The sequence below is a fragment of the Cyprinodon variegatus genome, unplaced genomic scaffold (assembly GCF_000732505.1).
Source record: "Cyprinodon variegatus isolate N-32 unplaced genomic scaffold, C_variegatus-1.0 Scaffold58, whole genome shotgun sequence".
Classification (NCBI taxonomy): Eukaryota; Metazoa; Chordata; class Actinopteri; order Cyprinodontiformes; family Cyprinodontidae; genus Cyprinodon; species Cyprinodon variegatus.
The window spans coordinates 471,044-486,565 of NW_015150511.1; the positions used below are offsets into that span (position 1 = coordinate 471,044).

The following is a 15,522-nucleotide window of genomic DNA, read 5'->3' on the forward strand; positions in this document are numbered from 1 at the left end:
GAAACACTGGCGCAAAATAGTGGAATGGATCGTTTCAATCGGCAAAACTGGAAAATACGGACCGGATTTTTTTTTAAAAACTGGATCGGCAGTCTGGATCGGCATTTTACATGCTTTGCCGATACGCATTTTTTTGCCAATATTGGCGTCCCGATCCGATACGTGGATCGGATCAGGACAAGCCTACTCCAGACTCCATGCAGAGGTTCCCTGGAAAAGAACAGTCTTACCAAATAACAGATTTTTGTTGTAGCAGAAAATGTAACGCCTGTGAATTTTTAAAATACTTTAAACAACTACAAAGTTCTATAAAATATCACAAAGTGCTGTAAAATACTGTAAATAATTACGTGACTGTTTGCTTTAAATAGAAACCAGGGCACGCTCAGATCAAACTTTGACCCAGAGACTCTGATGCTTTCAGCTGTTACCGCTGAACATGACCAGACAGCTGCTGAGAGCTGATCAACCCAGAGGAACCATGGCAACACCCCTCTGGGTTTTTACTGCTGCTCCGCTCTCTCCAGATGAGCCGGAACCATTTGGATCTAAATTTTACCCCAACCTCTGAGCTGTTTGGGTTGGAAGCTCAGCGGTCTGGTTTAAACTGGGATTATTCTCACATTATGACACCAACTTTATTTATGCATAGCTTTAAAACAACCTCAGCCGAAACAATGTGCTGCTCACGCCAGTAAAAAAGAAATATACATTTTATAAATTATTAAATGAAAAACAAAATATAACTAAGACGTTAGAACAATTATTACAACCATGAGTCCCAGTAAAACAAACAAAGTGAAACTAAGTGTCGCTAATGCTGAAAGGCCAAAGAATGAAATAAGTTTTAAAGAAAACGTCTTTTCATATTCAGATTTGAAACTTCTGAAAGTACTTTAAATATGAAGTTATTACTTACTGTTTTTAATTAAGAGTAATTTAATTTGAATGTGCTTTACCGGACACATCCATGTTTGTCAAAGAACACTACTCCACCAACTGGTTTGTGACGTCATGGTGCGGTATCGGCTGTTGATCAAGTCCCAGTGCTGTATCTGGTGTTTGTCCCAACGCGCTATTATCCAAGTCATCTTGAAAACATTCTTCTTCGAAATATTGGCCAAATGTTAGGTGCACTACTGTGTGTTTAAATTCAACAATACTGGGAGAGACCTCTTTAAAATATTGTTAAGGGACAGGATCCAGTGGGGATGCTGATTACTAAAGATGCCTCATCATCCTTTGGAAAAGTGACACAGGCTCAGACTGATCAAGAATAGCGAAGCAATGAGCTGAAATGGGTCACACTCAGGGGGTGTGGTCAGTGCTACTTATTACTACATTGATAATTGATTCCAAATTTTAGCCTCTGCTTCCAAACAAGGGTTTTAATGATGTTTAAGAACATAGTCAGTTGTGTCAGGGGTTACGTCTGGTAGATGGCCTTACTAGTCTGTTGCTGCTGCCCAGTTTCTGTCCCAATTCTACTTGGTGGCCCTCCTGATTGATAGCATTAAATCAAGGCTAGACTCTGAAACCACTGTGTCCATTTGATGAAATCAGTTAAACAAGTCCATCTGTTGCCCAGCCCATCTGTTTAAACAATCAGATCTTGATATTTTTCTTTTTTTTGTCTTTCAGGTCTAAATTGATGTATAATCCCTGGATGTTTTTTCCCATTTTCTCCAAAATGAGCTTCATGAGTCTGGACCACCTGGACTTCAGACCTTTATCACCCATCAGCAGAAGGGTGAAATTTGCCATGAATTCAGATGTAATTTGGGGTTGACTGAAGGTTGTTAAGCTCATCTTCTGAACATTTAAAAGAAGAAAGCTGTAGAAAGTCTGTGGTTTGAAGCGTATCAAAAGATAATGGGCCCTCCACAGATTCAGGGAACTCCAGCTCTCCCTAAAATGGGGGTCCGGGCTCGTGTGTCAAATTGGTCAAAGAAGCAGGATGTTAAGGATGTCCAGGCTCCTCCAAGGTTTGACAGCCTGGTACCAAGCAGGGTATATGAACCTTCAAATAAGCTGCTGGAGAATGACCAGGACCTCCAAAGTGGAACGGAGAGGATGTTCCAGGTCTCAGATATCCTGAGTTCTTCATCCAAGAGTCTTGTTGGGATGAAGAGGAGCAATAGCGAAGTGACTCTTAGCGACTTTGGATCTGAGGATGTAGATCCAGTTGCCATTAATCTAAACACTGGAACTACTCTGAACCGAAAATTCGGGAGCACTTGCAGTGTGGAATGGAGTTCATCAGACTTCTTGGAGGCTTCGAGGATGGACCAGGAGCCCAGTGCACCTCCTCCGATCCCTGAGCCAGTGTCCATGCCCACTGTTGTCTCTCCCAGCCTGCAGGCTGCTGCCCAGATTGCTCGTGGGGACATCTTTTTCATGCCGGAGCAGGACTGTATGGATCCGTCGGCTTACAGCCCAGACTCAAGCAAAGCTCATAGAAGGAAGATGGAGATGTCCCTCCTAGGACTCCTGAGGCCTCAGAAGAGCAACAGGAATGAGGTTCAGCAGGAGGTCAGGTCAACTTTGACCCCTCACAGATGTTTCTCTCATTATGACGTACAGAGTGTCCTCTTCACTGCTGGTGTGCCACAACCAGAACTTTTTCATTCCTCTTCAGAAGCTCCTGACCTGCTGCCATCAGTTAGACACAATGAACTCGATGCAGACACAAGGCGCGGCAGTTTGGTTCTCACCCATTCTCAGTTCCTTAGTGAGACTGGAGGGGACATGGAAAACAGTCTGGACCTGACCCGGTCCTGCAGTTCTAACAGCATCAATGCAGCACACAGTTACAGCAGCAAGACAACACTGGGTAGCTGCACCAATGCTGCTGTGTCTGTCCTTGAGGCCTGCTCAGAAACTCAACTGTGTTCTACAAATCTCATGGGGAACTTTGACTTTGAGCACTTGGACCTCGGAGCCAATTACTACCATAAATATTTCTACAACAAAGGTAAGACCCGATCCTGATGTCTTCTTGCTCTTCACTGATGATGATTCATGATATGCTCTGACTGCTCTTAGACTCTGAATAGACTCACCCAAGACTTATGTGACTCAACTTTTAATCTAACAACCTCCATGAATCTCAGAATTCTCAGACTACTCCTAGACTTGTTTGACTCCCCAGGACTTCTTTGACTGACTCCAGACTCAATGAGAATTCTTTAAATCACCCATAGTTCTTTGACCACCCAGATTTATTTGCATCTGTTTGACTGTGTGTGTCTCTTACTTGGACTTCTTTGACTTACCCTTTTTTGACTCCCCATAGACTTGCTGGACTGACCCTGACTTGTTTCAACCAAGAATTCTTTGTCTCGGCCCAGACCTATTTAGCTCAACCGGGGTTCTTTGACTCAGCAAGACTTTTTTAACTTTCTCAGATTTACTCCCTCGGACTCCTACCTACAAGTTTTTTGTTGATGAACTCTTTGCACTGATCCAAAGGTGTAACTTTGTAATGAGAGTTGGTGGGAACACTCAGGTGATGGCTGATTGAACTACAGTTACTCAACACGGATGCTTTCATTAGGTTTTTGTATTTTCCAAAAATGAGCTCAAAGTTTATTGAATGCTTTCCTATTGTTGAGAACACATGAGAACCATAATACAGAGATATTTATATTTATAGATCGTTAAAGAGATGCCTTTTAGTGCATTGTGTGTACCGGTGTATATATATATATATATATATATATATATATATATATGAGAGAGAGAGAGAGAGAGCCTAAAAATGTTAATGTATAAAAAAATAACAAATAACAGCCGTTTCCGATGCCAAAATCGATATGTACTATTTCAATTCTAGCCATCCATCCAGAAAAAGATGGATATGCTGCATTTTAAATATAGAATAGAATATGTTTTTCTTGTAAGCTTTCTGGTAAACTTGGAGATATATTTTATTGCATGTTGCATATCCCAGTAAATCTGTTTTGCCTTAAATATGCAGCTATCCCTACTTCTCTCTATGCACTGATTTATGAACCTCTTTACTAATACAATGATGCCAGGAACAAAATGTCAAGATATGTAGAAGTTCTGCAGTCTGATTCTGTCTGTACAATAAGAAAACGTACTCATTTTAACCTGTAACTGTGACTCATGGTCCTCTGAGAGATCAAGCTTTTTTAACTAGTAAAGAAAAATACAACATTTAAACTGTATTTTCTTTGCTCAAGCTTCTTGCAAAGCTTGAGCACATCAGATGTCTCAAAGCAACAGATCTGATGGTGTTACACCGAGAGGCGGGACATGGGAGTAGCGCGAGAGAGGTAAAAAAAGGGGAGATTATTGATGGGGACTGCCCCACCAGGCTAAAGTTGGTGGGGATATTTCCACACCAGTTCTTCAAAAAGTTACGCCTGTGCCCTGATCCCTACAAACTGCTCAGTTGAGTGAATCTGGTGCTATAATAAAGGTGTTGAAATATATCTGAACTATGAGGCAGCTCCAATTCTCTGACTGTTGTCTCACTAGATCACCAGAACTATCTGGGCTTTGATCCAAAGTTTGGTCCAGTGTCCCTGAGCATTCGACGAGAAGCTGTGGATGACAGAGCCAACCCCATAAATTTCAACTACAGGATCATCCTCCGGACCAGTCAGGTAACTGATCATTACTTCGGTCCATTTCATTACAAAATCATAGGTGGAGTGTGTAGAGATAACGTCCAGTTTCTTCTCAGCTGTCCACCCTCAGGGGATCCGTTATGGAGAACTCAGTCCCTTCTTCATCCAAACACGGGACTTGTCGAGGTCTTCCTCTAAGGGATGTCTTAGAGTTTGTGGTTCCTGAACTAAATATTCAGAGCCTAAGAGTGGCTAGCAGTTCCCCAAGAGTCTCTGATCTGCTGCTACAGCTGGACCAGCAGGAGGTAAGCTGGTTCTGATGGTCCTACTGCTGGTAGATACATGTCAATAAAATGGCTGGTAGGTTGCTTCAGAGACATGGTTGTATAAATGGTATTTATTTGTTATTGATTTGGCCCAGATTGAACAGGTGCTTCTACAAAAACACCTGTTATAATGAAACCTTACATAAATCCCTTTGTTGGGATGTATATGAAAATATATGGCACCCGGGTTGCCAGATATTTTTATATAATTCTGGCATACCTCCCCCACAAGCTTAATTATTTCCTTCATGTAAAATTCGGGAGATTAGCAGGATTGGGAGCTTCCCGGGAGATAACATTACAAAACAGGGTTCTATTGTATAAATTGTAAGAGTTGGGAAGTATATTTGTGAAGAGATTGCTGCGTCATTCTGTAGAACATTCCTCCCATTGGTCTTTTTATGGGTTAATTCATCAGGGATGAAAATCAAACATTGTTTGTTTCTGCTTTTAGGAGAACTTAAAAAGATTCTGTCATAAGCAGGATGATTTTGTTGTCCGTCAGATCAAAAGGGTCAGAAATACTGAAGTTATTCTCTGTCTTTGGCAAAACTTTTTAAACTGAAATGTGCCAACAGGTTTAGAACACTTAACTCCAGCCAGTTCCTGTTCAACATCTTCTTTTTTGTGGTTTTATGCAGCTCGTCCTGCAGCACAGAGTGGGCCTGTTGCTGTGCCGGAACCGCCCCCCTGCAGGGGACCCCAGTGAGACCAGTAGCCCCGCCCTGAAGCAGTTCCTAAACCTGCTCACCCACCAGGATCCAATGAAGGGTTTCTACAAGTACCAAGAACAGCAAAAGTCCTCTGGTACCAGAACCACCTCTTCTTTCTTTTACACAGCCGATCCTGGCTTTGGCAAAATGTGTATAAATCCACCTAAGGTGTTGAGGTTGATGTACATTCATCTTGGAATCTGCTGCCACATCTACCCCAAAGTTCTAACAGCGTTGCTGCTGTTTTGTTCCAGCATCTAGTCTATAACCCGTTTCTCCTAACCCAGGTTCTCAGGGAGCCAAAGTCCTGGAGGATCAAGACAGGGCCAGAGTGAGACCAAATATCCAACCAGACAGGCCCACAAGATAATGACCTATTTTTATAAAAAAAAAAATAAAAAATCTTCGGTTAAGTCCACCACATCACAGTATTCTGTAAATGCTTTTGATTCTGTATATTTTTCTAAAATACTTCTAATACATGTTAGCATTGCTTCACAATCTAGATTTATTTTAAAAAGGAGAGCAAATTCCCAACATTAATATTTATAATAAAGTGTTCACTGAAATCCAAACCTTAAAAGTGAAACAAAATAACTGAAAATATTATTTCACACTTCTTCCAGTGTCCCTAGACTCTCCTGGACCTGCATCACATAAAAATAGTAATCTTAACATTTTTAGCATATTCAATATGGGAATCATGTTTGACCAAGTAAGATATTTCTAAATATCTTACTTGGTCAAATATTCAGATTTATTTCAAATTTCATAATATTCCATTTCAACTGTGGGCTTTGTGATTTAACTATTTACTTTAAATGCTAAAAAAAATCGCACCGGTCACTTATATGGCTTGGGTATAGAAAGCATTTAGAATCTATCCCTCACTCTTATCCCAAGTTGGGTCGTGAGGGGTGCTGGTACATCTCTCCTGCTGTCTACGGGCGAGAGGCGGACAGGTCGCCAGTCCATCCATTCACAAAGACACTCACACCTAAGGAGAATTGCCAATTGTTGGCAATTATGTTTTTGGACTGTGGGAGGAAGCCGGAGTACCCAGAGAGAACCCACACATGCTCAGGGAGAACATGCAAACTCCATGCAGAAAGACCCCGAGCCTGAAAACCAACCCAGAACCGTCTCGCTGCAAGGCAGCAGTGCTACCCACTGAGCAGCCCGCATTAAGAACAGTTTCTTCCATTTCTTCCTTACAAATTGTGCATTCATTGCTCGTACTTTGTGCTGCTGTATAGTCCAAGACAAATATTCCCATTTATGTAGCGTTGCATCATGTTAGCGTATGTAGCGTTGCATCAAGAATTGATGACATTTTGTCTAAATCCCAGACTTCCAGTAGACTGATACCATATCAATCAATACTCTGCTTCTGACCCAGTGTGGTCTGATCAGAAACATATCCCAGAAATCTCTACGAACCAAATCAAATAACCGCTTCTGTTTCCTAACAGATGACTCCACAGAGACACAATCAGTTTACACGACGTTCAGAGAATTCCAGCTGATGTTCCATATTTCCACCCTGCTGCCTGCTGCTGCTGCTGATGCTGCTCAGGTACTCCAGAAAAACTAAGCTGATACTACACTGGTTATTACTTGGGTACTACATGGATACTACATGGGTAGTACACAAAAACTGCATAGGTACTTCACAATTTCTACACAGATACTGCACAGAAATTAATTAGGTACTATGCATGTACTACACAGGTCCAATGCAGATATTACAGATGTGTTACACAAGTTCTACACGAATACTATGTAGAAACTACATAGATGATAATCAGGTTCTAATCAGGTAACACACAGGTTTTACACCACTACTAAACCACCTATCTAGTTAAATGGCACTAGATAGTTACTATCCAGTGCCATATGACATATTAATTTAGTTACAGTACAGTTTATTTATATGGCGCCAATTCACAACACATGTCATCTCGAGGCACTTTACAGTTCACCGTATATGCAGACATATATACTACATATATACATATGTATACTACAAATATATACTATGGTACTAATCAGGTACACATTATTATTCAAATTTTATACAGATGTGTAACAGTTAATACACAGGTAATAATCATGCTGTACAGGTACTACAAGGCAATGAACTCACTATGTTTACTGCTATTATAAGTTCTACTAAAAGTGGTTCTTAGCTAAAGTTCATTCGACAGACAGATTTCTGCCATGTACACAAAACATCCATCTGGGAAAGGTCTGATTTTAAAGGCAGGACTAACGGTCAGCAGAAACGGCTCAGAACCAATCAGATACCGTATTTTCACGACTATAAGGTGCATATAAACGTCTTTTTTTCCCTCAAAATGTGCGGCGCGCCCTATAGTGCGGTGCGCCCTATGTGTGTTGTTACTGCGACGTCGACATCGTTGAGACCACCATGAGAACGTTAAATGGGGAAGTGTGGGCGTGGATTGTGTATTAAAGAACAGGTATGTGCTTTATGCAGAACATTGTTGTCATAACAACCCTGAAAATGGCAAAGAGACACGCCTTTGAAGTACAGTTTAAACTGAAGGCTATCAGCTACGCAGAGGAACATGGAAATCGAGCAGATGGATGGATGAGGAGATGATGAAAGAGTGGCTGAGGGAGGTGTATGGGAGGAGACCAGGTGGTTTTTTCCACGCATCACCATCGCTGTTATTCTGTGACTCCATGCGTGCCCATCTCACAGCCGATGTGAAAAACAAGGTGAAACAAATGAATGCTGTGCTTGCTGTTATTGCGGGAGGTCTGAAGAAGGAACTTCAACCGCTCGACATCGGTGTGAACCGGCCGTGGGAGCGATGGATGACCGACGGAGACCGCAGTTTCACGAAAAGTGGGAGGCAGCGCCGGGCAAGTTACGCCACAGTTTGCGGATGGATTGTAGATGCTTGGACTAACGTGTCTGCTGGCACTGTTGTTCGAGCTTTCGCAAAAGCCGGCATCATTTCCGAGGAGCCGCCCGGCACGGAAAGTGATTCTGACAGCGAAGAAGGGGAAATTGGCATGTCTGATTTAGCGCAGCTGTTTAATTCAGAAACAGAGGATGATGACTTTGATGGGTTTGATTAATACTTTGTAATAAATACATGAATAAAGCACAAACATAATCAGTTTTGCTCCCGCTCTATTTTTAAATACGCAGTAGAGGTATTTAAACGTAGTAGAGGATATGTACTGGTATATAAAACCCGCGCCCTATAATCCGGTGCGCCTTATGTGTGTGTTAAATACAGTAATGGCGAACATAACTGAGACTGCGCCTTTTAGTACGGTGCGCCTTATGGTCGTGAAAATACGGTAATAAAAAGAAAAAACATCTGACAGCAGTCAGTTGGTGAAACAATATAAGCAGTTCTGTAGAGACATCAATAAAATATTGTTCTGTCGTAGCTGCAGTCTTGAACGTTATAGTTACAGAAAAGCCCTCTTGCATTATGGGAGCACCTTCTGCGCTGTGATTGGTCGGTCTGTTTCAGACTGGAGAGTACTGAGCCTTACCTGACTGACATAAGCTCAGTGTAAGCCAGTCTGGCTTCCCAGGTTAGAAGGTCAGAGCTGATTATTATGAGGCAGGCTTTTCAAGTGTTGTTGTAATTTTGGTCACTCTGGCAGACCAATCACAGATCCCTCACTCGCACTTGTTATCTTCATGGATCAATGACACAGAAGGAATCCCAGTGATGGCCCAGACAGTCACTGATACATGAAGACAGCACTGGGTTGTGAAGTAGCCGTGTGGAGGGGAAGTCAGCTGAACTTCCTGTTCAGTTGGTACAGATAAATCCGGGATTCGATGATAACTCATTACAAACTGCTTTCTTTGTCAGATGCTGAGTACACATCTCGTCGGGAACAACACAGTTACAGTGATTTTCCAGGAACCCGATGCGCCACCCTTTAACCCACAAAACATCCGCTCCCACTTCCTCTGTGTAATCATCGTCATCACAGTGCACCGACCCTGCACCCAGCATACCTATTACAGGTGAGACTTCGCCCACAAGTGAGATCTGTACTTTGACAGATGTTACTCGACCTACAATCGCTGGAGACACCCCTGTCATTGTGACACCTGATGATCTCATACCATGTTTCGCTGCTGTGTCTTTCAGTCTTGCAGCATTCAGATCGAGGGGCATCCCGCCCTTTGGGCCATTAATCCGGTCTGGTTGGATGTTTCCAGCCTCACATGCCTTCATCGACTTCCTGCTGACAAAGATCATTAATGCCAAACATGCCACCCTCAAGTCTAAGCCATTTGTCACCATGGCGACCCATAGCCGACGGGAGCAGCTAAAGCAGTTGGTAGAGACCTTTGTGACGTCGACACCGTTAGACTTTCCCTCCAATGCCCGGTTCAGCTTTATTTCTTTGGCTGGCAAGAAGAAGGACCGCCTCGCGCCGCAGCCACTCTCCTACCTGCAGAGCGCCGGCGCCCTCACCTGGAGCGTGACGGTCAGGGACCCAAGCAGCTCTGCTGTCGTCGCCTGCCGACTAGCTATCTCAAGTGAGTTGGTGGTGTTGATAGACGAGGCAGGCAGGAAGGTGGTGTTCAACTGTACTTGCAGAGACGTGATTGGCTGGAGCACCGCACATGGGTCCATCAAATTGTTCTACCAAAATGGGCTCCATGTGGCATTTTCTACACGAGACGGCCGCTGGGAGGACTCCACAGAGATCACACAGAGATTGCAGGTTAGCAGTGATCCAATTACCCCCTTACTACCTTTGACCCGATTAGAATCCAACCATGTGACTCCCCTCAGTTGGTGACCCAAGGCGCTGCGGCAGCGAATGTGACCCTGAGGAGGAACCGCCTTGGTCAGCTCGGCTTTCACATCAACTTCGAGGGCGTGGTGGCAGACGTCGAGTCCCACAGCTTTGCCTGGCAGGTGGGACTTCGTCCTGGCTGCAGGCTGGTGGAAATCTGCTCCGCCGCTACGGTGACGCTTTCTCATGAGCAGATGATTGAGCTGCTGAGGACAGCGACGAACGTCACTGCCGTCGTCCTCCCACCGCACAGAGATGGGACGCCGCGCAGGTAGGAAATGTTTCACTTCCTGTGTTCTGTTTTCAAACGGAAGTGTAGAGACGGAGGTAGGTCGAGAGAAAAGATGGCGTCCTAATGAAATGAGCTTAACTTCATTCCACAAGAGCCTATAACGCTAAGTGCAGCTCAAATAAGCTGCATAAAACGGTGCGTTTTGAGCAGCTGGAGCAGCGGTTTTGCTGAACCTTGATGCGCTTCAACCATAGACTTTGCATGTAAACTAGCTGCTCCTGCTGCCTTTGCTGCTTTAGGTGTGAACATAGCATTAGTCTTTAGAGAGCAGAAGGAAATGTTGTTAGTTTTAGTTGTAATAATTTTTGTTTTTTAGTTAAAGGTATAGTTGAGGATTTTCTTTTTCCGGGTGGATCATCAAAATAAGTGGTCCTCCTAATTGTCAATCATTCTGGTAATGCGTTTACATAAGTCCGTCCTACGTGCTCGTCCCCCGTATCACTTGAGTCTGACAGTGGAAAAATCTTCTTTTGGAAAGTAAGCTTGTATGAGCCGTGCAAACAGCAACTTTTAAACAGAGTGTGCACGAGGAGAAATGGGCTCGTTCATGCTCTCGCATGAGGCGTTCCCTCTCAGGAGCAGGTAAAGGGTTGTGCATTTTTTTTAAGGTGGAGAGGGCGGGTCTTTTCAAAAATTTCAGAAAATCCTCCACTATACCTTTAATTGTTGTTTTTTAAGCCTATATTTTCAGATGACTGAGTAAATGAGCAGCTCTGATTGTGGGTCAGAACTGGACCGCTTCAGATCATGAGCTACAATTCGGTTTCTGCTGAATGTTGTTTGTTGTCCATCGAATATTTCATGAAATTTCTTAAAAAAGGAAAACAGCAAACCTTCTCTGACTGAAGCTTTCATCTCAGGAGCTTCTCTGAAACCTACCGGCTGCCTCTCCTAGAGGTCAAACTGGACTCTGATGTCACTTCCTGCACCTGTAGAGCGGTTTCACCCAACTTCCAGCCTGCTGCCCCGCCCACACCCAGAGCAATGACCAGTCAGAGTCCAATCAAACGGACGAACAGCGCTGACATGAAGGAAGGAAGCAGGTATTGCCATCAAACTTTCAGAATAACTTGCTTGTTCATTTGAGCCAAATCAGAACCAGATCAGAATGGATTAAGAACCAGATCAGCATTTAGACTTCAACAAACTTTATTGTCATTTTCTATACAGAAAGTGTATACAAAACGAAATGTCGATACATACAGCTGTCTGACTGTGAATGAGCAGCAGCTTAGCAGTCAAATGAACATTTCCATTTAATTATAATTTTTTTTTTACATTTCCACCATTGATGAATGTTCTGTTACTCTGCGCTTCAGATCACCTCCTCATTGGTTGATTGGCTCTGATGAAAGCCCAGATTCCACGCAAGACAGGACTGGTTGGAATGGTGGGGTTAAAGGTCAGTAGAAATTGAAGCAGAATCAGTTTAGCACCAGATTAAAAGACAAACTTTTAGTAGTCTGAAGATATTTAGGAGAACTTGAAGTGCATTCTGTTTCATTATTTTTGGAAGCAAAGAAATTGTTTTCTCAAAGGAAATTTGAAAAAAAAATTAAGTTCTTAATTAGAAAAGGTTTTGAGAGGAATCTGATTCTATTTATTTTGTTTTATTTTTATTTTACTTTTCAATTCTTTTCTTATTTACATTTTTTAAATGACTCTAACTCTCTCAAGTACTGATTTCAGACTGAATTTTTACACATTGCATTCTATTCAATTTGCATTTTACATTTTTTTTTATCCCCTAGTCATGTTGCTCTTCACTACGGTTGTGTGAATTGGCGACTATTTTACAATGTGATTTGAATGTGTGATGTGTGATGATATGATTTATCCCAAGTCATTAACAAAGAAAATATATTGTGATTGTTATTATAATAATAATAATATGGCTCTGGAAAACCTCCCAATATCTTGTTGCTGATGCAGAGCAGCTGAATAACAGATCCTTGGGCGCTGTGCTGCCAGCTAGTGGTGGGAGGGTTAAAGATTTTATAAAACTAAGGCAATGACAATGAAGGTTTTTAATTGAATATTATTTTAATATTAAAGATTTGACTATATTTTGAATCAATGCTAATATCGTCTAATGAAAAATTATGACATTTGATCGAATCTGCTTTTTTTTCTTTCATCACTACGCCTCACGCATTTCTGTTTGTCATGAACTTTAGCAACATTTCATTGGCCAAAAGCGAGCATTTCTATTGGGCTTGAGGTGAAATCTGTGAAATAAAATTAGAAAAGAATATAAGTTTTAAAAACTAATCCTAAAAAGAGAAACTGAAGAAAATAAAAAGTGAAACTTTAAACCCTCTTAAAAATAAAAAATAAAAAAGTTGAGTCTGAAAAGATAAAATTTGAAAATAAAATTGGAGGGAAAAAAACAGCTACTCCCAAAACCTTTTTTTAAATTCATAAATTTTTCAAATTGTCTGGTTTATTATTATTATTTATTTAAATATCATTTTAGAAAACATAGTCTTTGCAACAATAATTGAACCCAATTAACTCAACAGTCTTTGAGTCTTGGTTGTAAAATCAGTGGGGTAATAACAGATGAGCCTTTGTTGAATAATTTTTATTCCAAAAGATCCTAATTCTTTATTCCTCAGCTTTAGTCTGACTGATAAAACGCTTTGATGTCCTCATGTTCCCATCCAGAACGCAAACACCGTCCTCTTCATGTGACCAAAGCCTCAAGTCCGACAGACGGAGACAGCAGCAGCACGCAGCAGATGGTAAGTCCAGATTAAAGTCCTCATTTCTGCATTAAAGTCTTCTTCCCCTGATGGACGTATGAACGTATTTCTCTGCAGTTTGGAGCCAAAAGTTGCTCAAGTTGCAGCAACACATTGTCCAGCAATAGTAGCGACGGCAAAGCTTCCTGTCCCCGACTCATCGGTCTCAGAGGGGTGTCGGTAGACAGCGGCATAGACTCCACCCACTACCCCTCATCTGTGCTCCCTCAGGTTGCCGGGGCAACACTGGTACTTGCAGATGTCCTGAGGAAGGAACCAGCTGCCTCCAACAGCCACAGGACTGACCTAAGTGGACCGGGTTCTCTTGCTAGGTGAGGAGTTTTTGTTTGCCTGTATTCATCCAGACAGATCCTGATTCCCATTTGATACAGTTAGTCAAACAATGCAGTCAAGTTCAGTTTATTATACAGTTATATTAAAGGTTTTCTAGCCAAGGAAACACAGCTGATTGCATGAAAGGAAAAATTCAACAGGAAAACCTTTGGTACTTCTGGCAAAATGTAGGACTGATACGATTCATTGATTTTTAAAATAATTATTAACTGAAGTAAATTGTTACCCATTTGCTAAAGGAGTAATATTCTTACAGCAGTATTTAAGACAAACCTTTATAAACTATAAACTATTAAACCTAATTCTTCCATCGAATATAAAATAGTTTCTTTAGAATATGATTAAACATAATTACATGTGTATGTAGATACATTTTTTATGTTCCATCTTTAGAAATTCCTTTAAAATGAGCAATTGTTTTTTTTTATTCTATATTCACAATTTTTATTTATTTAGAAATGTAAATTTATCTTTTTAGATTAAAAAAGTACAAACAGCAAAAAAGTAAAGTACAGCAAAGGTTCTTATTATTTAGGTTTTTGCAATATCCTGTGAATGATAAACAAATAGGCAGACACCAAATAAGATAAATCAGACAAATACATTTTTGACTTGGAAAATATATAAAAAGTAAAAGAAGAAAACAAAAAAAACAGAAAATAAAGCACAAACATCTACACACAAGAAAAGGATTGCGATCAATCCATCAATTGAGAAAATAATCAATCGATTAATCAACTATTAAAACAATTGATATGTGCTGCCATAGAACAAGTTTTGTCTATTTATGTGAGGAAATTATAATATTTAAAAATCTGTTTATTGTCCTGTTAACTTCCTTCAGACGTTTAAAGACCAACATCTACATGCTTTGGAACTAAGGCGAATTATTCCATGGGCATATATCTATTTATGGACTGGAAATGCTCTATGTTTAGATTATTACCAACTAAACCTCTGCTGTGATTATGTTGATGTGAGCGCTGCTCCTCTTTATTGCTGCTGACAGGAGATGTAATCTGTGTTTTCGATTAGTTGTTCCTAAACATTATAACCTGTCATTAAAAAAAAACAGCATTGATACAGACTGGCAGCCCCCTAAACGCACAACATTACCTCGTTCTATATTTATTTACAAATACAAAGTTAAGTAGTAATATTAATTTTCAAAGCAGCAGCAGTAACATTTTTACCTTAATATGTCCGGTATAGTAATCCTTGGCTGTAAATACACGGGCTAGTGATGTAAGCACAGACGCTCATGTTCCTTTGTTTAATGGCGGATGTTTACAAAGTAGGTTCCACAGCTATGGCTGCGTCCTTCACTGGGCCCGCTGTACGTGGGCCGGGACCTCACACAGAGTGACAACCAGAAGTGATGAGCTTTGATTGGGAACAGTATCCCTTTCAGCAGCCATCCTCCCCTCCCCTAGTGTAATATCTGTCAGCTAGCAACCATGACAGCATCAAACAGATCTGTGCTCTCACTTGAAGAACCTCTTCCTCTAACATTGGTAAGATATTAAATTCCCAGTAAGGTTCTAGTTTTTAGTTTTAGATCGGCAAAAAAAGTGTGTGTCTGAACCATTTCATAAAAAATGGCATGTTTTACTGGCTTATCTAGTTAGCTTGTGACAAGTACAGCGATTTGTATGGAGCCAAATTGGGGCCATAATGTTTTGT

General features: G+C 41.3%; 1 protein-coding gene across 1 annotated transcript in view; it reads left to right on the plus strand.

Annotated features, from left to right (window-relative positions):
• Positions 1 to 1,840: 1,840 nt before the first annotated feature.
• LOC107082653 (signal-induced proliferation-associated 1-like protein 2) overlaps positions 1,841 to 15,522 on the plus strand; it is a 20,787-nt gene continuing 7,105 nt past the window's right edge. Inside the window, exons 1-12 of the mRNA XM_015371439.1 lie at positions 1,841 to 2,974; positions 4,507 to 4,634; positions 4,715 to 4,903; positions 5,566 to 5,731; positions 7,110 to 7,213; positions 9,507 to 9,664; positions 9,792 to 10,374; positions 10,446 to 10,720; positions 11,602 to 11,784; positions 12,061 to 12,143; positions 13,409 to 13,485; positions 13,564 to 13,817. Coding sequence (XP_015226925.1) covers positions 1,873 to 2,974; positions 4,507 to 4,634; positions 4,715 to 4,903; positions 5,566 to 5,731; positions 7,110 to 7,213; positions 9,507 to 9,664; positions 9,792 to 10,374; positions 10,446 to 10,720; positions 11,602 to 11,784; positions 12,061 to 12,143; positions 13,409 to 13,485; positions 13,564 to 13,817 — 3,302 coding nt within the window. The 5' untranslated portion in view covers positions 1,841 to 1,872. The remainder of the gene's footprint in view (positions 2,975 to 4,506; positions 4,635 to 4,714; positions 4,904 to 5,565; positions 5,732 to 7,109; positions 7,214 to 9,506; positions 9,665 to 9,791; positions 10,375 to 10,445; positions 10,721 to 11,601; positions 11,785 to 12,060; positions 12,144 to 13,408; positions 13,486 to 13,563; positions 13,818 to 15,522) is intronic.